Below are 25411 nucleotides of genomic sequence, written 5' to 3'. Positions count from 1 at the left end.
CGGACGGACGAATGGATGGACGGACAGACCGAATGATGGATGGATGATGGATGAACAGATGATGGATGGAAGGACAGACGGATGGGTGGATGGTCGATGGAAGGACAGATGAATGGGGGGATGGATGGATGGTTGATGGATGGATGATGGACGAATGGAGGGATGGATGATGGATGACGTCCGTCACTGTAAAACCTGGTTTCCCTCCTCTCTCTTCCAGCGCTGTGCTCCAGCGGTGGATCTGTGGTCCGTCCACCGCCAGGCGCCGCTCTGAGGAGGAGGAGCAGCGGCGACTCCATCGGTTCTCCAACCTGCTGACGGGTGTGAGGCGGCAGCGCTGGTCCTCCGGAGCAGAGCGGCTCTGATTGGCTGTCAGTCTGCCAGACGTCTCAGCCAGCTCAGTTCTTCCTGCTCCATGGCGGCGGCTGGTTTTGCTTTGTTTGTTTTTTTTCTCAACCTCAGTGTGTTTCTTTGTAAAGTGTGTCTTCGGTTTCTGTCGTCCAAACTGAGCGCCGTTCCTTTCATCCAGAACACTTCAGAGCCTGAAGGCGAAGAGAAGCTGGTAATGGCCGATCATCATCATCACCATCATCATCATCATGCGGAGCTTTTCTTTCAGCTCCACCTGCTGCAGCGGCGCAGGCCTGGAGACGGCGTCTCTCACTGTGACTGGGTGTGTGTGGAGGAGGTGGTGTGTGTGTGGTGTGTGTGGAGGAGGTGGTGTGTGTGTGGTGTGTGTGGTGTGTGTGGAGGAGGGGGAGCGACGGCTACAGTAGCATCACTTCTTCTTCTTCTGCTGCTGCCACTGACCTTTCCCTGCTGGAGTGCTTCTCCTCCGCTTCGATGAACTCGCCGCTGCCGGCTTTGCCTGTTGCCGTGGCAACAGAGAGCTCAGCCTGCCAGCCGGCTGCGTTCGGAGTTGAAAGTTGAGAACTCATTCCTCATTTATGAGAGGAGGAAGAAGAAAAGCAGCGGCGAGAAGAAGTTTCTACCACAAAGTTGGCTTTTCAACATTTTGGCTCATTTTGGAATCTGCTGGCGGATTTGTTTTTTGTTTGTTTTTGTTTTTTTTGTCTTTTGTTTATCCTCACTCATGGTTATTACTCCGGCAGTAATATTTAATCACTTTGTTTAGATATTTACTCAAACGGATATTGATAGTCTTTTTAAACAAACAAACAAAAAAAAACATGCTAAATATAAGACTTTAAACTTCCTTCAATAAGATCGTCTCTTTTATTCTGGTGTTTCTTCTTTCTTTTTTTTCATTGTTAGGATTTACTATTATGAAAATTATTATTATCCTGTATTTTACCTGAAAGATAAAGTACTCGGTGTTAGACAAAGTAAAATACCTGGGTCACACAATCAGGGATGACTTCAGTGATGACGATGATGTGCAGCGTCAGTGTTGCAAATTATACGCACAGGCCAACATGTTAGCACGTACATTTTATATGTGTACAGAGGATGTTAAAGTATCTCGATTTAAATCATACTGCACTCCACTCTACACTGCCCAGACTCCGACTCAGACTCCCCAGGTGGACCAGTGCAAGTCAAATGCTTGTTAGTCGAAATGTACCCACCATGCAAGCAGTGCTTAGGAAATTTTATGTACAAATTTATGGGTCGGCTAAAAGAGTCACAAAATGGAATCATTTTGTCTTTAATTGAGCCTATTACGAGGAGTATAAGACATACATCCATGTTTTGGAAACAATGGATTCAGTGTTTGTATGTTTTTTAGTGTTTTGTAATGTTTTTTTTGTATTTTTCATATGAACCAACTATATAATTTGAATGTTTTTTTTTTATGCCAGCTATCATTCTTTATTTTGTTATAGGTTTTTGATAATCATACCTCTTTTTTTTTATTTAATTTTTTTTAATTTGAATATGTATTTTATCAATATGGCTTATCAGCTTTTGACTTTTTAATGTTGATAATAAATAATAATACCAGTACTTTTAGTTATATCTATATTTAATAATAACAATAACAACAACAACAACTTGTTGTGCAACAGACCTGGTAAGGTAACATAAATAAAAGACACAGAGGACCATGATGGGGGCTGTAAGGAGGTGTGTGTGTGTGTGTGTGTGTGTGTGTGTGTGTGTGTGTGTGTGTGTGTGTGTGTGTGTGTGTGTGTGTGTGTGTGTGTGTGTGGTGGGGGGGTAAGGTCTGGGGTTGACCATTGCTTTAAAAACATTCTACAGTAACATCGTGTCTTTGAAGCTCTTCAGTTTTCTCCATTTGGCTGCTCGTCACTAACAACCTGTAAAGATTTACTGAAGTGATTCTGTTCAGTTTTACGGACCGGCGGCTTGCTGGCTGCTCTCACAGCTTTCTGGACCGTCAGGACTGCTTCTGTCAGTCCAAGAACCAACTGGTGGACACGAACCGCGTGAGAGGAAGAGGTTCTCTGGGTTCCCTGGACCCGTCCAGTGGGTTCTGACTACTCTGACATTCTCTACAGCCTCCAGGGAATTTTCCTCTCTTCACAACGAGGAAAGAATCGACAGAAATCATCCACAGTGTCTGAACGCTGCGGGAAACACGTGGAAACATTCCTGATCTCTTTGAAAGCAGGATCATCCGTTTTCTGTCGAACAAACCCGACAGTCCCACGTCAAACAGCCACGGTTGCCACGGCGACTTCCTCTGGACGTCAGGAGACCCCGTTAAGGACAAGGAGCAAAATGTCCTCATAGACCAACAAACACATCCCACTTCCAGACCGACCGTGTTTTTTTGACCTGCGGTGCTGAAAGGCGTCTGGATTCTGCCTGAAAGCAGAACCGGTCCAAACAAGTCCAGAAACGATTCTGTTTCCTGAGGGAAAGACTCGTTTCAAAACAACCCGATCCGTCTGAAGTCAGATCACGACTTCTTCTAACAAAATCAGGAGGACTGTGAGGACGAGTTTGTAAATGAGGCGGAAAATGAGGGGAATCAGAACGGTTCTTACAGGATCCGTCACGGAGTCTCATTGTTTTACTGCACGAAATCTTCTGTGAAGCGATTCAGCTTCAAACGCTGCAGTTCAAAGGTCACTGAACCTCACAGATCCCGGTCTCCTGAATAATCACTGAATGCATCTAATTTCGCCGCCGCTGCCGCCTGGCATCAGGTGACTTCCTGTGATGGTCCGTGGTTCCAGAGACCGACCCGACCGCTGGTGGACCAAACATTCTGAACGGGAGGAGAACCGGCGCTACCATCACTGATCCTATCAGGAGAGCTGCTGGCTGATTCACACCGCAGAGCAGCTCAGCGACTCTTTATTCTGCGTCTGACAGCGACGGCCCGGCGTGGCGGCGGCGCCGGCGGTATGGACGCTAAATGACTTTGTGGACAAAGAGAACCGTGGTTTGGTTCCAGTTTGAGCACAATTAAAAACTCCTGCATGAACATGAGACAGAAACACAAAGAGCTGAGCTGCTTTCCTCCTGAGAGTTCAGAATAAATCACCATGGAGCTGTGACGACAGTAACGGCTGCATCTTACACACATTTACATCCCGCAGCTCCTCTGCTGTAAAGCTTCACGGTGCTCCACGAAAAACACGACAAACGATGCAGACGCTATCCGAGAGCCGCTGGGGGAGGAACTTAAAGAGACTGGAAGAAAGAAGATTTCTAGAGCTGGCCTGACACCAGATCCTGGATCGGGTTCACGGATTCATCTCTACTGGATCAGGTTCACGGATTCATCTCGTGGATCGGGTTCATGGGTTCATCTCCTGGATCAGGTTCATGGGTTCATTCAGCTGGCGTCTGCCATCGCTGCTCCTAACAGCAGGTTTTAAAAAGAGACTCTCGAAAGCTGCAGCACTTTTAAACTCCATTGAAACAGGCGACAGTTTGTAACGTCTGCTTTTAGCAGCAACAGGAAGTGGGCCACCGGCTAACAGGGAAACCAGTAAATCTGAGACAGCAGCATGTAATCCGATGCCCTGGAGTCCAAACAGGCGAGCGACCTCATCTCTGAACATCTGGAAAATGCAGCTTCTGCTAGTTTGACAAGTCATTAGTTTATTTAATAGAGTTTGAGCTTGAGCAGCAGAAGAAGCTTCCTGTGCTCCACAACACGATTCTGGAGGAGATTTGGTATTTTATAACATTATCTAATCCAGGTTGTTATATTTTTCCCCTGACAGAATTCTTATTCCCTTTTCATTTCATTTCAGCATCTGCACGGGGCGGCCCTGCTCCTCCAGATGTTCGCCTGCTGCTGCTGAGACTCGCTGACCTCAGTCAAACAGTCAAACCGTCTTGAACGTCTAATCAGGTCACAGCGGCGCTGCGGAGCTTCAGCTGCTCTCTCAGCGATTTGGTTTCTCCCTTCAGGGAAACAGAATGTTTCTAGAAGTATGTATTCAGAAGATCAGGATAAATAAGGGTTTTGGAGAGGAGGGTGCCGGAGTGGTATCGGTATGGACCGATACTCAGAGCTGAGGTATCGGTATCAGGATCAGACATGAAGAAGTTTCAAGCCAGCTCTGCGGCTCACACATGATCATCCGCAGAAAGACAGTTCACGCTTCCTAAAACTACCGGATTGGCCCGAATATAGGACGATATTTTCTTCCAGAAATTCTATTCTTCAAAATGGGGTCGCGGAATCGAGGACTAGATTGCTGTTACACATCTGCGCCGCTAGATGGAGCCAAAGTATCGGTGACCAGGAAGTGAATGGAGCGTCTGATACCCTATTGCCACGGGCCAAAAAACCCGCTTAAACCCACGAATAATCGTTTCCTCATGGCAGTGGGAAGTGTTTAAACGGCATTCCGACCCGAGTCGATCAACCCCGCAACCGACCCGGGTTTCAATCGGCTCGGCTCCGATCGGTCCAGCGTGAAAGCCAGACCCGGGTCGACGCAGACCAGAGAGCTTCTCCTGATCCGTGGGGACGAGGACATTCGTCCACAGGTAGCGGGGACTGAGCTCTTGTTCATTGTTTACTTTTGCTTTGCTCCATGGCCGAGTTTTCCCGCGGTGACGGTGTCCCACGTTGATGACATCATCAGCGCGGGAAAACTCAGCCATGCAACTCGCCTGACGGCGATTAGACCCGCAAACTGCAGAGGTGAAGGTTTGATGCCAACTTTAAACCGATGGTTCAACGCCGCACAGTCAACAAACAGCTGCCAAGCGGCCAAGATACATTAGACTGAATTATTCATGTTCGTGAAGCTGAACAGAACTTGACCTTTGATGGTTCTAAATTTTTTATGAGTAACCTTGTTGTCTTCAACATAGTTTAATTTTCACAAAACGATATTTGAAAAACAGGGGTCGTCTTACAATCAGAGTCGTCCTATATTCGGGCCAATACGGCAAATTAAGTCAACAGCATGGAAAACGTCCCGCTGAGGGAAGAATCACCTGGTTTAGCACCAGCAGCCATTTCTAGGTTCCCCTCACTGGTTTAGAACCCGATGCTTCATGAATCGTTCCAAACAGCTCATCAGCTGTGAAGGAAAACCAGCGAGGCCTTCCACCCGCTCGCTACGAAAAACCTCTAAAATCAAATATTCATCTGAGAGAACGTGTGTGGCTCCTTCCTCCGACTGGAAGCTTCAGAAACAGGAATTTCTTCTGAATTTTATGGGCAAAGTTCAGGAATCTGTCAGAGAAACATCCGGAAAGATTTCGCTTTGTAACTTGGCAGAAAATTCCCTTTCTGTTCTTTTGTGACTCCTCCTCATCATGGAGTGTGTGTGTGTGTGTGTGTGTGTGTGTGTGTGTGTGTGTGTGTGTGTGTGTGTGTGTGTGTGTGTGTGTGTGTGTGTGTGTGTGTGTGTGTGTGGGGGGGGGGGGGGGGGGCACAGCAGTGGGGTTCTTTGCCCTCAGTGTTGACTGGCAGGCTCACTCTTATCAGGTTTGGGACGTTCATGATGTGAGGCGTCATTTTATGATCGAACACCAGAACCTACAATGTTTTCCACAGTTTAGGAGTGTTGCTGACAGCTGCTGGATTCAAAGACAGAACAGAACAGAGCCCTCCTGAAGCTCGTCGGCGTTTCGGAAAATTCTACAGCTCAACAAACCAAATGAAACTTCATCCCTTCTAATGTGTCTCAAACTGAACGTCACGGTCCCGTTGTCTCGTCTTAATCAGCACGAGTCTTATAAAAACCGACACTCCAGAGGAGTGCCAGTCGTTGACCTCTTGCCCCAGGAAGGCTTCGGCTCGGTGAACCTGATTGGCTGACTTTCCCTGGGTTTGGTATTCAGGCACAGCTGTCCTGCTGCACATCAGACCGGCAGCTTTAAACGGGCCCATTACACTGTCTGTGTGTGTGTGTGTGTGTGTGTGTGTGTGTGTGTGTGTGTGTGTGTGTGTGTGTGTGTGTGTGTGTGTGTGTGCAGGAGGCTATCACAGCTCCACACTTCATTATAGCCGCAGCGTCTGAACATCTGGTTTTCCCCATTAACCTGGCCTAATGCAGGGAGCGGGCGGCACACTCCGCCCCACTCCTTGAGCAAGGCATTTAGCCCCTGACTGCTCCAGCGGAGCGAGGGATAAGGAAATGAGACCGGAGGAAGGCGCGGCACGCCGGCCTGACCGGCGCCATCGCTCGTGGCCTCGGGTGCCGCCGCTCTGGAATAACCAGGAGCGGAAAACATCCCAGACTGGACCGGGTCGGGTCGGCACGCAAGACAGGCTGCAAACGGCGCCATTAAAACAGAGAGACTTCCTGCTTCCTTCAACTCCTTTAAAGGAGTTTTTCTATTTTTTTTTCCCAATGTTTGAACATGTTTTAAAATTAGGAAAGAAATGCATGTTTTTACAGAGAACTCGCCTCTGACTTCCATCGGGGCATTATTCCCTCAGCAGGTGCTGCAGGGAGCGTTTTATTTTATCCTCTGAAGGAGGACGAGGATGAGCCGCTACTGCAGCTCTGATGGAAGCAGGTCCAGCGATTAAAGGAGCTTTTCACTCAAATATCTGGGCGATTCTCTCAGAAGAGAAGATGAGGAAGCAACCAGGAGCCACCAGGGGGAACCAGGAGGAACCAGGAGCCACCAGGAGGAACCAGGAGGAACCAGGGGGAACCAGGAGGAACCAGGAGGAACCAGGAGGAACCAGGAGGAACCAGGAGCCACATGCTTCACATTAAGAGCCATGTCAGACGTCAACCCGCTGAACGCTCCAGATGGGAAACACGCTGAGCGACACAGCTGACTGATGAGACCAGAGCAGACTGAATCAAAAGACATGAAACCATGCGAGTCCTGCCCAGCAGTCAGCAGAAAGTTCTACATCAGTGAGCCGCGCCATCACATCAACTGCATGGTTTTTACAGATATTTGAAAATCCGTTGGCTGTTTCTCCTGTGGGTCACATGGAGAAACTTCACAAAACCTCAGCAGTGAAGACTGAAAGAGCAACAACAGATAAATTAGACAGACTCTGTTCAGATCCGCCGATCGGCGTGAGACTCGGGGTTAAAGCAAAACATTTTCATTTGCCTGCAGATCTTCACTTCCGGGCTCCGGGGTCACGGACGGCTAACATATATCAGCCTGCCGCTGCTTCACGTTTTGTTCACATTCCAGCTTTGAAATTCAGTGAAAACAAGTCAAAGATTCTCTTTCCCACAAAATTCAAAGAAGTTGTATGAGAAAACTGAGGGGGGGTCAGAGGTCATCCTCTGAGAAAGATTTCAAGAATGTAGATGTGATTTCCTGCATTCTGGAGGATTTTAAATGGTGAAAAATGTTTCTGATCCTTTGGTTGTCATAAATGAGTCGCTTGTGCCTGAAGTTAATATTTCTTGAGATTTTTGCTTCTGTTTTCCTTTCGATGTATTTTTGTGTCTGTTCAGATTTAATATACGGCCGACTGAAGGCAGTGAAGGATTCTTTTACATTCAGAGTTACATTTATGTAGTTGGGTTAAATGAGGCAGTAAAGTGGAGACACTGAATAAAGCAGCTGTTTCTCCACAAACTCTTCTGAGTAAAATCACCGTTTCAGTCAAATTCTGGAGAACAGAAAGGGAACGATGCTGGGGAAGAGGGGGGACACTCCCACTGGAAGGTATGAAGCATTAAAAGAACATCTGAAGTGAAACGCTGAATTCTTCTATTGATCAGTTTCAGAAACCGGTCATGAGGACAGACTGACGCTGACGGGCTCCCATCAGGAGTCTGACTCGTTTCACTGGTTCACAACGCGTCAGTTAAAAGCCTCGAACATGATTCCATTGGACGGACGACACTGTTCCACCGTAACAAAGCAGGGAGACGCAACGTTAGCTCCGCCCACCTTTATATACAGCCAGTGAGAGCGCTGTGGGGGACGCCACGTTAGCTCCGCCCACCTTTATATACAGCCAATGATCTCCATACACTGTTAGCGTCTGAGCTCTGAGCTGAGTGGAATCAGGAAGTCTGCTGCTCGGCGGCACTGCGGCGGCGGCAGCGGCGGTAGCGTGAGGAGGACCTGCGGTTACCTTGGACCAGGATGTGCACGGAGGTGGTCCTGGGCCGGCTGCTGGTCTGCACGGCGCACACGTACTGGCCCTCGTCCGCCATGTCCACGCTCTCGATCTTGATGGTGAACTCGTCCTGGTTCAGGGTCACCAGGCTCACCCGGGGGTCCACCGACCACTTGTCCTCCCCGGCGTACAGGATGCTGGAGCGGTTGAGCCACGCCGTGTGTGTGACCACGTCTCCCTGAGCGCACCTGAAACACACCGACACACACACCTCCACGTCAGACTTGCCTAGCTGTGCGTATCCGGTCGAGCAGGTTTTTACCCGGCGACTCGTCACGGCAGCGGACGATCAGCGGAGCGTCAGCTGATCAGGTACCAGAACGAGAGCGTGAGGAAGGCTCTGAACCAGGGCTCAGAAGGACGACTCTCTGCTGGGGCAGACGCCTGAAAGGAGCTTCTGCTGGACCCACGAGGAACCAGGACCAGGACTACCTGAACCTGCTCCACTGCAGCCGAGGCTCTCAATTAAAGTCTGTCTCTGCTTCCAAGTCCTTCTGGATTCAGACTGAATTAAAGTCTGAAACTTCATTTGCTTTGTTGTTATATACCTGATACAGAGGCGAGTGTCTCAGGGTTCATCTATTAGATGGTTTAAAAATGGACACAGCAGTGATATTAAACAGAACAGCAAACAAACAAAACCTTGATTAGCAATCAGTGGAAAGCCTCTCAGGAATAGTGGCAGATTTACAAAGAGCTCAGACACGTTTCCTGTGAGCAGAAGCAGCTGAGGAGCAGAGATCAGGTTCTTCTGCTCATCTGAACACTCGGAGTGACATTCAGACTCGTCAAAGCTACAAACCAAGACTCAGAGACTCCCATTGTCTCTTGGCTGGACTAGAGCCGTGATTGAGGGATCGCAGACAGAACATCAATGGCGGCCGATCCGTTGATCTGATGAGAGAACCTGGACTCAACGGGTCAAACAGTTTCTAACTGGACATCAATCTAAACAGCTGATCCACTGACTGGATGAGACGGCCCAGACCCAGTGGGTGCAGGAGCTTCCTGAACGCCGGGCTCCATCCATGTGGAACCGGCTCCCAGTTCTGCTTCACTTCTTTCATTTACATCATGTTTCATAACTTTGTGTCACTAACCACTCTCTCTCTAGTCTATGAACTCTGTCGATACAAGAAATGTACCTGTCTGTCCCATTTCCTTCTCCTTCTGTCCCCCCCCCCCCACCGGAGCAGCAGACCGCCGCCTCCTCTGAGCCTGGTTCTGCAGGATTCCTCCTTTTAAAAGGGATTTTTTTTCCTTTCCAGTCTCTTATGTTTCCTCATGTGGATCTGTTGAGCTTTCTCTGTAAGTGTCTGGAAATGACTATGTTGTAATTGGCTCTTTATAAATAAAGCTGAATTGAATTGAATCTGAGCTCCGCAGCAGCTCCAGCAGGTTGTTTCCCCGAGTCACAAAACGCCGCTTTGGAACGGAGCAGGGTCGCCCGCCGTCCACTGCCCCTGCTGAGCAAAACAAGCGCTGCGCTTCCATGACCGATATCAGCATCTGGAGGGGCCGAGGGGCCGGGGGGGCCGGGGGGGCCGAGGGGGCAAAATCCTGAGCGGGGCCGCCAGCGGAGAGAAGTAAATCATCCGTCAGTTCAAACTGTGCTTTGCTCGCCAGACGTTCGTCCTCTGAGTTCATTTAACTCTCAGAGGTGAGAGGAGCTGCAACGTCTGAGGGTTCTGCTGGGTGTGCGTGTGTGTGTGTGTGTGTGTGTGTGTGTGTGTGTGTGTGTGTGTGTGGGGGGGGGGGGGGGGGGGGGGGGGGGGCGGCACCGAGTGACTCTGGGCTCCATTTCCGCCGCCACAGCTTCAGTCGCACCATCAGTCACTTCCACTCCAGCGGCGGTGGCGGGTCAATGGCGTCCGCCGGGCATTGGTGGAGCTGAGGTCTGGAGAGGAGGGAGAATAACCGGGGTGTGTGTGTGTGTGTATGTGTGTTAATGATCAATACACTGGACCAAAGCTTTCAGAAGTAACGGATCACAGTGTGTGTGTGAGAAGTTTAAGGTGATCAATTCCCCGTGATGGACTGAACCGGACCGGACCGAGCTGTCCATTCCAAACAGCGACAGCAAATTAATTTCTCTGAGCAGTAAACATAAATCTCACACACACACACACACACACACACACACACACACACACACACACACACACACACACACACAGTCTTGTATTTCTATCCTTGTGGGGACCGTCCATTGACTCCCATTCATGTCTAGCCCCTAACCCTGACCCTTACCCTAACCCTAACCCACACCACAACAAAGCCTAACCCTAAAGAAATGTTTTTGCACTTTTACTTTTTTCAGTAACAACAACATGGTCAAGAAAACACTGTTTCTCCTACTTAGGACCGGAAAAAGGTCCCCACAAGGCACGTCGTTCCACGTTTTGCTATCCTTGTGGGGACATTTGGCCCCGACAAGGATAGAAATACAAGAACACACACACACACACACACACACACACACACACACACACACACACACACACACACACACACACACACACACACACACACACACACACACACACACACACACACACACACACACAGAGCTCAGAGTTCACCTTCAGAAATGACAGCAGAGCTCTGAGCTCCGTCACACACATTCAGGACGACTCAGGCTGTCTCCACACCAAAGGCATGTGGCTGGACCTAACTGACGCAGCGGCCCGTGGTGGAGCCGTGAGCCGCAGTGTGAACACGTTTTTCACGTTGGGTCGACCTACTTTTGGGCGGAGCCGGGGCCGCCTCGAGGAGGAGGTCCGAGGTCGACCCGGCTCCATCCAGATGCAGCGAGAACCGGTCGCTCCCCGGGTCGAGCCAGCTGTCCTCGTTTGCGGCACTTTTGTCCGTGTGAGGCTTCCGTAACGCACAACACTGTTATTCTGAGCGCGTGTCGAGCACGGCGGAGAGTCGGGGCTTCCTTCAGGAAGTCAGCGGTTTGTACGGCCCAGCCCAAACCGCCATCTCGGTTGAAAATGCACGTTAAAACTGTATTTGTATATTAAAGAACACGTCATAAACACAATAATTTCATCAACCCGTCTGAAGTGTTCCAAAAAGAAGCTTGATTTGGCAGAAACCCGCCCAATCTGGCAACACAGAGCCGCTGGGTCTTAGAGCTGTTTTGTGCCATTTTGGAATCGTTTGACTTTCCTGTAGAGACGAAGAACAAACTGTTCATTCTTCTAATGGTATAATGACTGCATCACTGTTTGATCCGTTTCCTACCAGAAGAAGTGAAAAAACAACAACAAAAAAAAAAGAATATGAAGGCAAAAATGACAGATTTTATTTTGAAATCACTTATTTTGGAACATGTATCGCGCTTCCTTCCGGCACCCGACTTGCTTCTTTCTGGATTGACGCGCTTTTGGTTCGACGGTGAGAACATGATTCAGTTATTTATGAGGAGGCTGATTTACAAATTCACACTTCCGTAACGGAGTCCCGGCTCCACCCAAATCAGTATGAACATGCCCTGAAACAGGAAGTGCTGTGGAGCTGAAGGTCACCTGAGGTCACCTCAGCCTGAACGCACAGAGACGCCCACCGGAGCGTGAAGAGCCAGGGAGGAAAGCTGAACCGGGCAGACAGAAGAGCAGATTCAGACTGACTGGTAAATAAACCCTGACTTTCTGTTTCTATAACGGCGGTTCGTTTCCACGTGGATTTATTAGAACTCAACTGTTTCTGACGCCCGGTCATCTTTCATTAAACAGCAGAGGAGAAACTTCCTGAATTCCACCCAAACGTCTGGTTTTTCCTCCAAAGCCTGTTTCTCATCGGCTCACTGCAGCGAGCGAGCTCCTCTGGACCAATCAGACGAGAGGCGTAGACGAGGCGGACGTCAGAACTCAGGACAGTAAAGTTCCTTCATGTCTTCATCTGTCGGTCTGGTCCTCGATGACGTGATGCTAGCATGGAGCTAACAGAGCGGAGAAAAACCTGGACAGCAGCACGGCGTTCAGAAACATCTGACCTCTACTGAGAGGAACACGGACTAAAACCTGGACACGGAGTAAAACCTGGACTCAAACCTGGACACGGAGTAAAACCTGGACTCAAACCTGGACACGGACTCAAACCTGGACATGGACTCAAACCTGGACTCAAACCTGGACATGGACTAAAACCTGGACACAGAGTCAAACCTGGACATGGACTACAACCTGGACTCAGACTAAAATCTGGACACGGAATCAAACCTGGACTAAAACCTAAAACCTGGATACGGAGTCAAACCTGGACTAAAACCTGGACACGGACTCAAACCTGGACACGGACTCAAACCTGGACTAAAACCTGGACTAAAACCTGGACACGGACTCAAACCTGGACTAAAACCTGGACACGGACTCAAACCTGGACTAAAACCTGGACTAAAACCTGGACACGGACTCAAACCTGGACTAAAACCTGGACTAAAACCTGGACACGGACTCAAACCTGGACTAAAACCTGGACTAAAACCTGGACACGGACTAAAACCTGGACACGGACTCAAACCTCGACATGGACTCAAACCTGGACACGGACTAAAATCTGGACTAAAACCTGAACACGGACTCAAACCTGGACACGGACTCAAAACTGGACATGGACTAACACCTGGACTCAGACTAACGCCTGGACATGGACAAAAACCTGGACACGGAGGACTGGCGACATTTTCAAAACAACACCCATGAAGTGGAAACGGCCCAAAAGTCTAAAACATGAGGTGAGAGACGTTTCTCGCGCTGCTGCACTGTTGTGGTGTGAACGGAATCTTCCGTTTCCACCTGAAACAGCAGCAGGACTGAAACAGCAGCTGAAACACCCGAGACACAGCTTCTCTCTCTGGAGACTCAGCGGAGACACGTCTTCTGGAGCTGAGACAGCAGAGGACAGCAGCTCACCTGCTCCTCCATCAGGTGTCTCACAGCAGGAGGCCGACGCTCGGCGGCTAATTGGAATCAGACCTTTAATATGTATTTTTAGAATTTCATTGAAAAGAAAAGCTGGTTTGACTGATGTTGTTCCCGCCATATAAAAAACTATATGCCTCAGCAGCTAAATCCCCAGAGAGCAGGGGAAGAAAGACGGAGGATAAATATTTTACATCTCATATATTCCCTCCTTATCGCCGCCAAACAGACGGCAAACAACATTTAATCCCAATAAATCGTCAATCCTCAGAGGCAGGAGGTGGAATGGAGGCTGGAAGGAGTTTAGGGAGGTGAACGCTTCCCTGTGCACGCCGGCGCTGCACGTGCACGGCTCGCTGCTGCACCGTCAGGCTGGACAACGTTGACCCCGCAGGTCAACGGCTTCATGCTAACGTCCGGTCAGGAGAGGCGAGAGGTCAGGTGGTTTGTGAAGTTCGGAGTTCAACACTCTGTGTGTGTGTGTGTGTGTGTGTGTGTGTGTGTGTGCGTGTGTGTGTGTGTTCAGGCTGCTTCAGCTGCTAATGAAGCTTGGATGTGTTTTATTTTGAAGGGATCGGGACTCGTCCCTCTGGATCGTTCCAGCGAAGCCAAACACCAACAACCAAAACCAGTTTTCTCCGTTTGATCTCGGTTTGAGAAAGTTATTCTCTCTTGAGCGCCGGTCAGATCTTTCTCACCTCAGAGGAGAGAAAGTCTCTGACGTCTCAGCCGGTTCGGTGTCTCGGTTTTTGGGGATTTTTTTTTTTCTTTGTTTCATCTATTAAATAAAAAATGCTGAATTCCAAAGACTGTTTTTATGATTCTCTGTCCTTCATTTTATTTTTAGAGTGTAGTACGGCTGTCTCCGACCTCCTGCTTCCTGAACACCGCACACTTCACACCCCGCCGGTCCGAACCGGCTCCGCTCCACAGGGAGAACGTGGAAACTCCACCGAGAACATCCAGACCTTCTGACTGTGATGCCAGATTCATCACTGAATGAATTACTGGTTGCACTGATCAACTTCATGTACGTATACGGCCTGATACATACACAAGGACATCATCAACAAACACACACGCCGCATGGATCAGGGTCAAGCCGGGGTTTTTCTTCCAGGGTTTAGGCTATTTTTGGTTCTATGCAAACTGCTTACATCATGTTTCGGTGAAAAGCAGGCAGCAGCTTCAGAAAACAGACGTTCTGCAGGAGAATGTGCAGCGTTAGTCTTGGTTTTGTGTTTCTATTCATATCTAGAAAAACGCTCAACCTTTAGCAGAACGGAGGAACACGGGAATGAAACCCACCGAGCTGTCAGCAGGCTGTTATCACTTCCTAAACTTTAATCTTTATTTGCCATTTGCAGTCACAAAAAAAGAAAAACTGCCAGAACGTGTGACCCTCAGCCAGATCACACATTTCAGCACTTCTAGTGAAAAACGAGTTGAAATCTCTCGGTGAAGACATTAACAGTGTTTTGTTTGAAAAAACAGAAAAACCTCAGTGTGACTTTAAAAACTTGATGAAATGACATTCCAGTCCACTTCCTGGACCTCCCAGACCTCCCAGACCTCCCAGACCTCTGCAGGGACGAGGTCAATGTTTTCTCATTGCTGAATCCGACTAGGTGGAGAAAGTTTAACGAATCGCCTGGTTTTGCTGTATTATAAAAACTTCAGGGTGAAGTGTCGACATGGATAAACTAGGAATGTCAAACGATTCATTATTTTACAATATGATTAATCACAATTTCCAGTTAATCGCGATTAATCACTCTTTGAATTGCATTGTTTAACAGTGTCGTTTAGCATTTGAAGGCAGTTTTCATGTTTTAACGTAAAGCAACGATCAGTCCAGTCAATCAGTTCAGAAGCTGAATTTAAAGTTCCAGCAGCGAGACTTCCTTCCTGCAGCTGATTTCTGACCAGAGCGTCTCGATCGGGAATCAAACACAGAAGAACTTCCTGTTTCACCTGGTTGGATGTCCTTTCAAAAGTGTCATGAAGACCAACTTCATACAATGTTGGTGTTAAAAATAAAGTTTTCAAACTGAAAAGAAGCCCAAAGCCTAATTATGTGATTAACCATGGTTTAAAAAATTAATCATTCTACATTAATTAATCTTGATTAATGTGATTAACTTTGACAGCTGTTGTTTAAACATCAGAACTTCAACAAAAACATGAATCCGGCCACAAAACAGCTGAATGTCGGATCAGTATGAAGTGTTCCTGACGTTAGCATGGAAGGAAGAAAGAAAGAAAGAAAGAAAGAAAGGAAGGAAGAAAGAAAGAGAGCCGTTTGTAAATCTCTTGGAACTGTAGATAGCGGCTCCTGAACCGCTGCTGGCAGGAAAACGTTCCTCCAACACGTTCTTCTTCTCAGGAAAACATAAGAGCTGCATACGTGACATTTTTACAGCCAATTTGAAATAATGTCTTGACATTTCATGTAGCACTGGTTTTACGGTTTACAGTTACATATATGGCGAGATAATTGATAAAAAGGTAGAAGACTTAATAAAAAGGAACCTTTTAAAGATAAGTATGAGCAGACCGGTGGATTAAAGGAAGCCTGAACTGCCGACAATTCACCAGCGATGGCAGGAACAGTCGACTGAATAAATACTGAACGTTCCCTCTCAGAACAGCCTCTCAGTCACAAACACTCTGAGTTAATCTGCAGTAGAGACATGAACAGGGCTGAAAGCCAAACACACCACTCAATAAAGAGCATACACACTCACATGTAGAGTCATATTGAAGAGGAAACGAGTCCAGCAGCAGAATCTGCTCTGATAAAACAGAAACAGGAGTCAGTCCACAAACCGACTGAGCAGGAGGCGGAGCAGCAGCTGTTCAAGGCTCAGAGAAACCTCATTCTATCAGAGGCCAAATCCAGAATCTGATGAAGAACGGCTTTAAGTTCGTGATCAGACATGAACCAACCAGGCTCCTCCCAGTGGATCAACGGCTCAGCAGCTGCCACTACTTTACAATAATTCAATAAATACTTCAGATGAATTTCAGGACGTTTAAAAAAAAAAAAAAAAAAAAAAATCCAGAGAACGTTCCTCAGCATCTCAGAAAGTCGTCATGAAATCAGCTTTTATCGCAGACAGAATGATTCAAACACAATACAGACAAATCCACTCCAGTCCCACACAGAGCGACTCGGAAACAAACATGAACGTTACAGTAGAGACAGAAGTTTAAGATAGTTATGAATTCCACTCTGGTCAAACTTAAATATCCACATAAAGATCCAGTTTGACTAAATGTCTTGAGATGAAGACCATAACGCCCATTTGGTGTGAAACATACTGAGGTGGTTCCATCACCAGCCGGCCGTCAAATCAAATGAATTCAGTCTCATTCGGAGACGTTTTGACAAAACTGTCAATCACGGGACTGGAAATGAACAGTAGGAGTTAGGGCTGCAGCTATCGATTATTTTAGTAATCGATTAATCTATCGATTCATTTGGTCGATTAATCGATTAATCGGATAAAATATATTTTATATATACATATATTAAACATTTCTTTTTATTTTATTTTGGCAAGCATAAAACTCACCACGGACAAAAAAATGAACTACTGATAATGCTTGCAGTAACATTTATGAAACTGCACAGGAACACTCATTGCTAGGATGAACATTGCACTTTAAATTCACAAATTATTTGAATAAAAAATAAATACAATACCTGAGAGAGGGCTAAGGCCTTAGCTTCATTATAAAAAAAATGCACATGACAGCTGATTATTTAAAGAACACTTCAAGTACAGCAGGCAATATTCAGTATTATCAAACAATTCCTATTGATATTAATTTGCCATGTGTCTTGTGCAAAAAACAAACAAAAATAAGAAAACTCAGGCTGAGTCCAAAACAGCACGTTCACCTTTTTAAACTGACAGCTGCCCTAAAATTTTAAAGTGCATTCAAAGGAGTGCATAACAGCAATTTCAGAATACAGTCACTTTTTTTTAAGCATCGACGTGGTGCTGTTATAATGCGCCAGCTCCACTTGGCAGCGCAAACTTTGCACTGAGCTCTTCCCTTTTTTTCGTTTAAAGTTGTCCCAAACTTTTGACATTTTCTGGCGTTTTCTTTGCTGTGCTTCCTCCTTTTCACCAGCATTTTCCTCATTCTGCTCTTCAACGCCCCGACGCGCCGCGTAAACGTGTCTGCGTCGCGACAACGCGCTGCGTCCGACGTGTCCGCGTCTCGTCGCTGGTGGAACGCGCGTTCCCATTTGTTTTCAATTGTATTTGGCTCAGCTCCATTCCTCGCGTTGTTTTACTGCGCTGTGCTCCATCTGCTTGCTCCAACATGTCCGTGCGTCTTACACTCTCGTGCGGAAACATGCTGCGCTTTAGTTCCGGGCGCTACAAGCTAGCGGTTTCACGGTAGTTTCACTGCACACAATTAATAAACGAATCCTCGAAGCAACAGAATTTAATTCGAAGCTTTTTAATAATCAAATTATTCGATTTATTTGATGAATCGTTTCAGCCCTAGATCGGAGTGAATAGAACGTTCTCTCACTGACTCGAATAACATGAGACCCTCTCCACCCCGACCACGTCAATGTCCTGACTGGTGGGAACCCTGGGGGGCGCTTCACGTCACTTTAGTGCTCTTTTCATTGTTTTGAGGCTCTTTTCGACCTTTGGGGATCTTTCCAATAAAAATGCTTTGGTTTTATTCAGCACCTTGGTTTTTCACTGAACTCTGGGTCGCTTTACAAAGAGAAATGACGGGACTGGATGTGAAACGCTGAAACCCAGCTCTAGTTCCTGTCATGAAACCATAAGAGATGAGAGATCCAGCCTGCTAAAGAGAAAAGTGTTTTCACCTCGCCACAGTTGAAGCAGCAGAGTGTGAGGAGTGAGTTTCAATGAGCTGGAGGGGCCGGAGGGGCTCTGCTGGGGTCACAGTCCAGGGAAGGCGGTCTGAAGCCGGACCGGGGTCGGCCTGCTCCGGGGTCACGCTCAGCCGAGGCCCAACAGGCCTGCTGCCAACAGCAGAGCATTGTGGGAAGCCTGGTGAGTTCATGTCTCCGGGTCAGGGCTGGTTTAGCAGCAGTAGAGGGAATCAAACCGTAAACCGCCGCTCCAAACAGCTGCTGCTGGTTGGAATGTGACATTTTTACACCTTTATGATCTACAGATGAACTGATTTAGAGAAACTCACTGAGAAATCATGAAAATCAACCCACTGACTGTCTCTGAACACGTTTCCATCATAGCAGAAAAACCTGTCACTCAGTCTGAAGTATTCACCGACATCCTTTCATTCAATCATTTTCACCTTGTTAGAGTCTTTCACTTCATGTTTGAGGAAATAACCTGATGTAGGAACGAGCACTCAGCGCTGTGGCTCCTCTGGAATCTTCCATTGGCTGTGTTCGCTGGAAACTCCGACTCTCCTCAGCCTCACTGATCCACGTTCCTGATAAACTTTAAATCCAGCAGAGGGTCGACACGGACTGTGTGTGTGTGTGTGTGTGTGTGTGTGTTCCAGCAGACAAACAGGCTCCGTCTGGACCTGAAGGGGGAGGAGCCTCTCCAGCCTCCTATAATCACCCTGATGTATGAAGAACAGGCAGCGACCCCGATGAGGCCATTAATTCACCCAGACGCTGCGTTCATCACTTCATTAGGAGGCCGTGCTGCGGCCGCGTCTCACATGTGGGTGGAATTAATCACAGCGTCTTCAGGTGGACTACAGGCGGACTGAAACATGCAGCCGCTGGATAAATCACGCTGAACACACACACACACACACACACACACAAACACACACACACATCTCCGTCAAGCTCCACTACGAACTGACAGGCTGCTTGTGTGTGTGTGTGTGTGTGTGTGTGTGTGTGTGTGTGTGTGTGTGTGTGTGTGTGTGTGTGTGTGTGTGTGTGTGTGTGTCCTCCAAAGGATTTCGCTTCAGATAACGTCGTCATGTTTGCAGCTTTGGTTTTACTTGCTGTTGCATCAGAATGGAAGCAAACAAACAAACAAACAAAAAAAAAAAAAAAAAAAAAAAACCCAGAATGCAGCTGTGTATTGTTTGAACGATGGAGCAGGGCTGCTGGTTCCTCTCGGAGCGTTCCAGGAGTTAACGAGGCCCGATGAGCTCCAGATAAATAAATGAAACGCTGCGGTTCACACCGGCTGTCTTACAGTAACGGGATGCGGGGCGGCGCCGTGCGGCGGCGCCGTGCGAAGGTCGGGCGGCCGGCCGCATTAGAGAGATTGGCTGAACGGTCCCGGGCTCACCGCCAGCCTCTGGCCGAGCGTCGGCTGAACCATTACGGCTTTTTCCCTCTTCTCTTTGCGGGTGGGCGTCCGACCCGCCTGCAGACCGGCAGAACTGCAGAGTCATGGCGGAAACGGAGGACGAGACAAACGACAATCAACGGCTGTTTTTCCCGCCGTCGGAATCCTGAGCGTTTTCTGTTTTCTTACAGACCGTCCAGACGCCTCGGTCCTCCCGATGGAGGGATTAAATTACGAGACGTCGTCAGGTGTGAAGCTGCTATTAATGCATATTGATGAGCGGCGGCGCTTCAGGGAGGATGTCATCTGGACGGACGAGACAAAGACAGACCTTTCTCTGGCAGGACTCGCCGGCTCTGTTCACCGGCAGAGCAAACCGACCACAGCCTCCACGCCGTCTCCACCGCCAGACAAAGGAGCGCTGGAGACGATCCGTCCTGAATGCGCAGGACAATGGGCTCCCCGGGGCGCCGGAGCAGAACCTCCCGCCCGGCGGCACGGAGCCCGGCTCGGTCTCAGGTCATCGAGCCTCCGACCGGACAAAAAGCCAAAACACACAACGGAAGCTGCGGCGCCGGGAAACGACGCCATGCTGGACCGGTCTGGACCGAGTCCGGAAGCCGTCCAACGTCTGCCGACAGACCAGGAGGTCGACCCGGGAGGACAGCAACCAACTTCCTGTTGGCAACGTGCCACAGCTAGTTGGAAGATCGCCAACCAACCGGGTTTGAGCAACATAATCCAACGTCTGCTCATCCAACCGTCTGACAGAACCACAGGTCAGAACCGACTGGATTCTATCGGTACGACCGAGTACCGATTCAGGGAAAACGGTGCCATGTTTCGGTACCTGAACGCATCCCTGTGACTGTGAGGGAGTGGAAGAGTTGGCGATTTTCCGAGGCGGACCTGAACACAGCGTTGGTCGAGGTTCGAGCGTTCGGTTCACCGCGGCGGAAAACCGGCTGATCTGGAAGCTCCTGGTTCAGAACCAGATTTTCCTCCCGGCTGAGGAGAGCAGTGTTCCAAACAGCTTCAGCTCTTCGTCTACAACTCCTGCATTCGGCACCGTTAGCGTGCTAGCATAGCATCTGTTAGCGACTCGTCTGCTGCCAGCAACAAATTAACATTTATTGCCACATAAACACACACAAGTACCGGAAAGTGGTACCGTTGAGTCCCGGTACCGGTTCCCAGGTACCGGGTACTAGAACCGTCCCTACCGATCCCGTGGCGCTCTGGCGCTCCAGCAAGCACTGAGCAGGAGGAGCAGGAACTGAGGAACCACCCATCAAAACACAAGAAGAAAACTAATTCATCTTTAAAACAAAACTAACGATTTGAATCAGTTCTTGAAGGTTCTGTCAAACGGAGTGGGAATCGAACCACGGCCTCCGAAATGACTCCAGTTCTCCAAACAGCAGGCGACTCCGCAAAGACTTTCCTTTTCAGAGCTGGATCAGTAACGAGTTACTTCTTTATAAAAGGTCACACTTATTCCTTTTTTGTCTCAATGAATTGATTTTGTAATGTAGTAAAGTAACTTGTCGGTACTCTGCGTCCTTCAGCATCTCGGTAAAACAAAGCAGCACCGCAGGAATACACAGAAATGCTAATGCTAATGCTAGCTCTCCAGTGGTTTTCTCTGATGATGATGGAGGAGCCGTTACTCGTCTGATAGCAGTAACAGATTACTGATGTCCTCTGTGGAACATTACCTTCTCACTCATCTTTCTCACATCCTGTTTCTTATTCTGATGGTTGCAATTAAAACTGAAAAGTGTCTCTTCAGAGTCTACTGGGTGCTTTAAAGTCCAGAGCTAATTACATCTCCTCAGCATTAGCTTCCAGCTCGGCGTCTCCGTGATTCGGCGGCTTCCTGAAGTGTCCAGAATTATCAACTCAGCCGTCGAATCCCTGAGAGGAAGCAGCCGGGCGCTCCACTCCAAGCAGCAGCTGCCGTCCAGGCGGGAGATCCACTCTTTAGGCATTTATGTAGTCGAGGGCGGCGTGATTAAGAAGCACGTCGCTTTCGGAGGCGTAAACAGTTGTGATCTACGAGCCTGGACATCCTCCAGAGGGCATTAGGCGTTTAAACGCTCCACTCATCATCGTTGCTTCGTAGTCTGAGTCGAACTGCTGAGTCGTTCGTCTGATTGCTGCGAACACTTCAGGTCAGCTCCGCGCTGACGGCGCCGAGGCGGGACGGCGCCGGTCACGTGACCTCTGGTGAGACCTGACAGGGATGATTAGCAGGGAAACGAGCTGAAGCATGACGGCTTCACGTCTCTGAGTTCCAGGCTTTCTGACCCGTCCAGCGGTTCTGAAACTGCCACACAAGGGGGGGGGGGGGGGGGGGGGGGGGGGCAGGAAGGAACAGCCTCGCAGCAGACGGCCCACGTGCACGAGTGACGTTCACAGCGGGTTTTTCAAAACAGCATCTGTGTACAGGAACCTGAGACAGCAGCAACTGGATGAGAACAAGCAGAACAAGCACCTGTGATGAAAACTTGTTTTTTTAAAATCTAGATCTCAGCTTCAGAGACCCTGACAGAGCGGAGCCCACACAGGAGCCGCTTGTTAAAAATAATCATGTAAACAATCCTGTTTATTTTAAACCCAATCCCGACTTGAAACAGGAGCGGTTCTGTTTGATGGAGGATAAGTTTGTTCCTTCAGACGGGAATCAAACGCCACCATTATTCCAATCTGGGCCGTTGTCACACAGAAACGGTTCATCTGTTTCACAGCGAACTTGTTCAGTCAGGATGTTTCAGACAGAAGAGACTTCAATCTGGTGAATACACTCCTCTGGTTCCAACTGGGGGGAACCGTCTGAATCGCAATAGAACATTAAATCACAACCAATATCCATGACCTCACATGTGTCTAGAGTAAAACTACTGGACAAGTTTCACACCTTTAGCTACAGGTGCATGAAAAATAATAATCTAATAATCTAACTAGGAATGAAAAATAACCAAGCAGCTGATCTTCTCATCATTACTGACCTCAGTGCTCCTCAACAGGGAGATTCCATGTTCTCCCTCAGTGAATAAAAACAAACAGAACACGCACTAAAGCACAGTGTGGCTCTGTCCCAAACAGATTTCCTGGAAGCATCCTGCAGCAGGACAGGAAGAAACGCGGGATTTGCAGTTTTTAGAGCTCGACACCAAAACGCTTCCTCCTTTAATTAAAGCAGACGATGAACACGTCCAACAGCGGCTCTGCTGAAATGAGCACGAAGCAGCGCCTGACAGAAGCACAGCCTGCTTCGGTTTTTAAAGCTTCCCTTCACTTCACCATCAGAGAAAAAACAAAAGGGCTTCATTCCTTTTGGGGCTTTATAAAAAGCAAACTGCTCCAGGAAGTCACAAAGAGAACCAAGCGAAATCTGCAGGATGAAACCGGAAAATTAAATTCAGATTTCTCTGTGCACACTGCTCCGTATATAAAGAGCCAGAAGAATCCAACTTGCAATCAAAGTCAAATTAAAGTGCAGCAGCGACGAGCAGCCGTCATAAAGCCGCACATCTGTCACGATAAGTGTTACCTTGCAGTTCCTGTGTTTATTGTTCAGCGACTTTAAGAGCTGCTGACAGGGAGGAGGAGGATGAGCTATCGTGTTGATTAGAGCGGCGCCTGGAGTTCAATGCTCAGCGCCATTATAGAAAATAAACAATAAAGTGCAGGCAGAAGCACCGACAGGAGGATTCTCAAAGACGGCTAATGAGTGTGTCAGGCGCGTGAGTAATTCCTCCAGTCCCAGTGTGAGAACCCGAGCGCCGCCGCCGCCGACAGCCGATCGCTATGCACGGCCTCACCTGAGCCATTCAGGTGCGCCGCAGCGTTGTGTAAACTGTGAAATTACACTCCTCTCTCCAATCACAAAGCTCCAGACTGGAGGAGGGAGATGGATTAGGAAGCTTCAAGGTCTGCAGACGAATTCCGTCCATCATCCGCGAGCGCACTCCGTCTCGCCGACAGTAATGGAGGGCGGAGCCGGTTCCAGCCGACAGGAGGAAAACAGCAGGGATCGATGCTGGACGGGCCGCCGGTCAAGAACCCACACACACCCGAGAGCCGTCAAGAACCCACACACACCCGAGAGCCGTCAAGAACCCACACACACCTGAGAGCTGTCAAGAACCCACACACACCCGAGAGCCGTCAAGAACCCACACACACCTGAGAGCCGCCAGGAACCCACACACACCCGAGAGCCGTCAAGAACCCACACACACCTGAGAGCCGCCAGGAACCCACACACACCTGAGAGCTGTCAAGAACCCACACACACCCGAGAGCCGTCAAGAACCCACACACACCCGAGAGCCGTCAAGAACCCACACGCACCTGAGAGCTGTCAAGAACCCACACACACCCGAGAGCCGCCAGGAACCCACACACACCCGAGAGCCGCCAGGAACCCACACACACCCGAGAGCTGTCAAGAACCCACACACACCCGAGAGCCGTCAAGAACCCACACACACCCGAGAGCCGTCAAGAACCCACACACACCCGAGAGCCGTCAAGAACCCACACACACCTGAGAGCCGCCAGGAACCCACACACACCCGAGAGCCGTCAAGAACCCACACACACCTGAGAGCCGCCAGGAACCCACACACACCCGAGAGCCGTCAAGAACCCACACACACCCGAGAGCCGTCAAGAACCCACACACACCCGAGAGCCGTCAAGAACCCACACACACCTGAGAGCTGTCAAGAACCCACACACACCCGAGAGCCGTCAAGAACCCACACACACCTGAGAGCCGCCAGGAACCCACACACACCCGAGAGCCGTCAAGAACCCACACACACCTGAGAGCCGCCAGGAACCCACACACACCTGAGAGCTGTCAAGAACCCACACACACCCGAGAGCCGTCAAGAACCCACACACACCCGAGAGCCGTCAAGAACCCACACGCACCTGAGAGCTGTCAAGAACCCACACACACCCGAGAGCCGCCAGGAACCCACACACACCCGAGAGCCGCCAGGAACCCACACACACCCGAGAGCCGTCAAGAACCCACACACACCCGAGAGCCGTCAAGAACCCACACACACCCGAGAGCCGTCAAGAACCCACACACACCCGAGAGCCGTCAAGAACCCACACACACCTGAGAGCCGCCAGGAACCCACACACACCCGAGAGCCGTCAAGAACCCACACACACCTGAGAGCCGCCAGGAACCCACACACACCCGAGAGCCGTCAAGAACCCACACACACCTGAGAGCCGCCAGGAACCCACACACACCCGAGAGCCGTCAAGAACCCACACACACCCGAGAACCCACACACACCCGAGAGCCGTCAAGAACCCACACACACCTGAGAGCCGCCAGGAACCCACACACACCCGAGAGCCGTCAAGAACCCACACACACCCGAGAGCCGCCAGGAACCCACACACACCCGAGAGCCGCCAGGAACCCACACACACCCGAGAGCTGTCAAGAACCCACACACACCCGAGAGCCGTCAAGAACCCACACACACCCGAGAGCCGTCAAGAACCCACACACACCCGAGAGCCGTCAAGAACCCACACACACCTGAGAGCCGCCAGGAACCCACACACACCCGAGAGCCGTCAAGAACCCACACACACCCGAGAGCCGCCAGGAACCCACACGCACCTGAGAGCCGCCA

General features: G+C 49.2%; 1 protein-coding gene across 1 annotated transcript in view; it reads right to left on the bottom strand.

Moving 5' to 3' along the window:
- ntm (neurotrimin) overlaps positions 1–25411 on the bottom strand; it is a 511763-nt gene that overhangs the window by 51828 nt on the left and 434524 nt on the right. Inside the window, exon 3 of the mRNA XM_030100686.1 lies at positions 8474–8706. Coding sequence (XP_029956546.1) covers positions 8474–8706 — 233 coding nt within the window. The remainder of the gene's footprint in view (positions 1–8473; positions 8707–25411) is intronic.

The sequence above is a fragment of the Salarias fasciatus genome, chromosome 10, assembly GCF_902148845.1.
Source record: "Salarias fasciatus chromosome 10, fSalaFa1.1, whole genome shotgun sequence".
Classification (NCBI taxonomy): domain Eukaryota; kingdom Metazoa; phylum Chordata; class Actinopteri; order Blenniiformes; family Blenniidae; genus Salarias; species Salarias fasciatus.
This window is presented reverse-complemented; position numbering and strand designations above follow the sequence as displayed.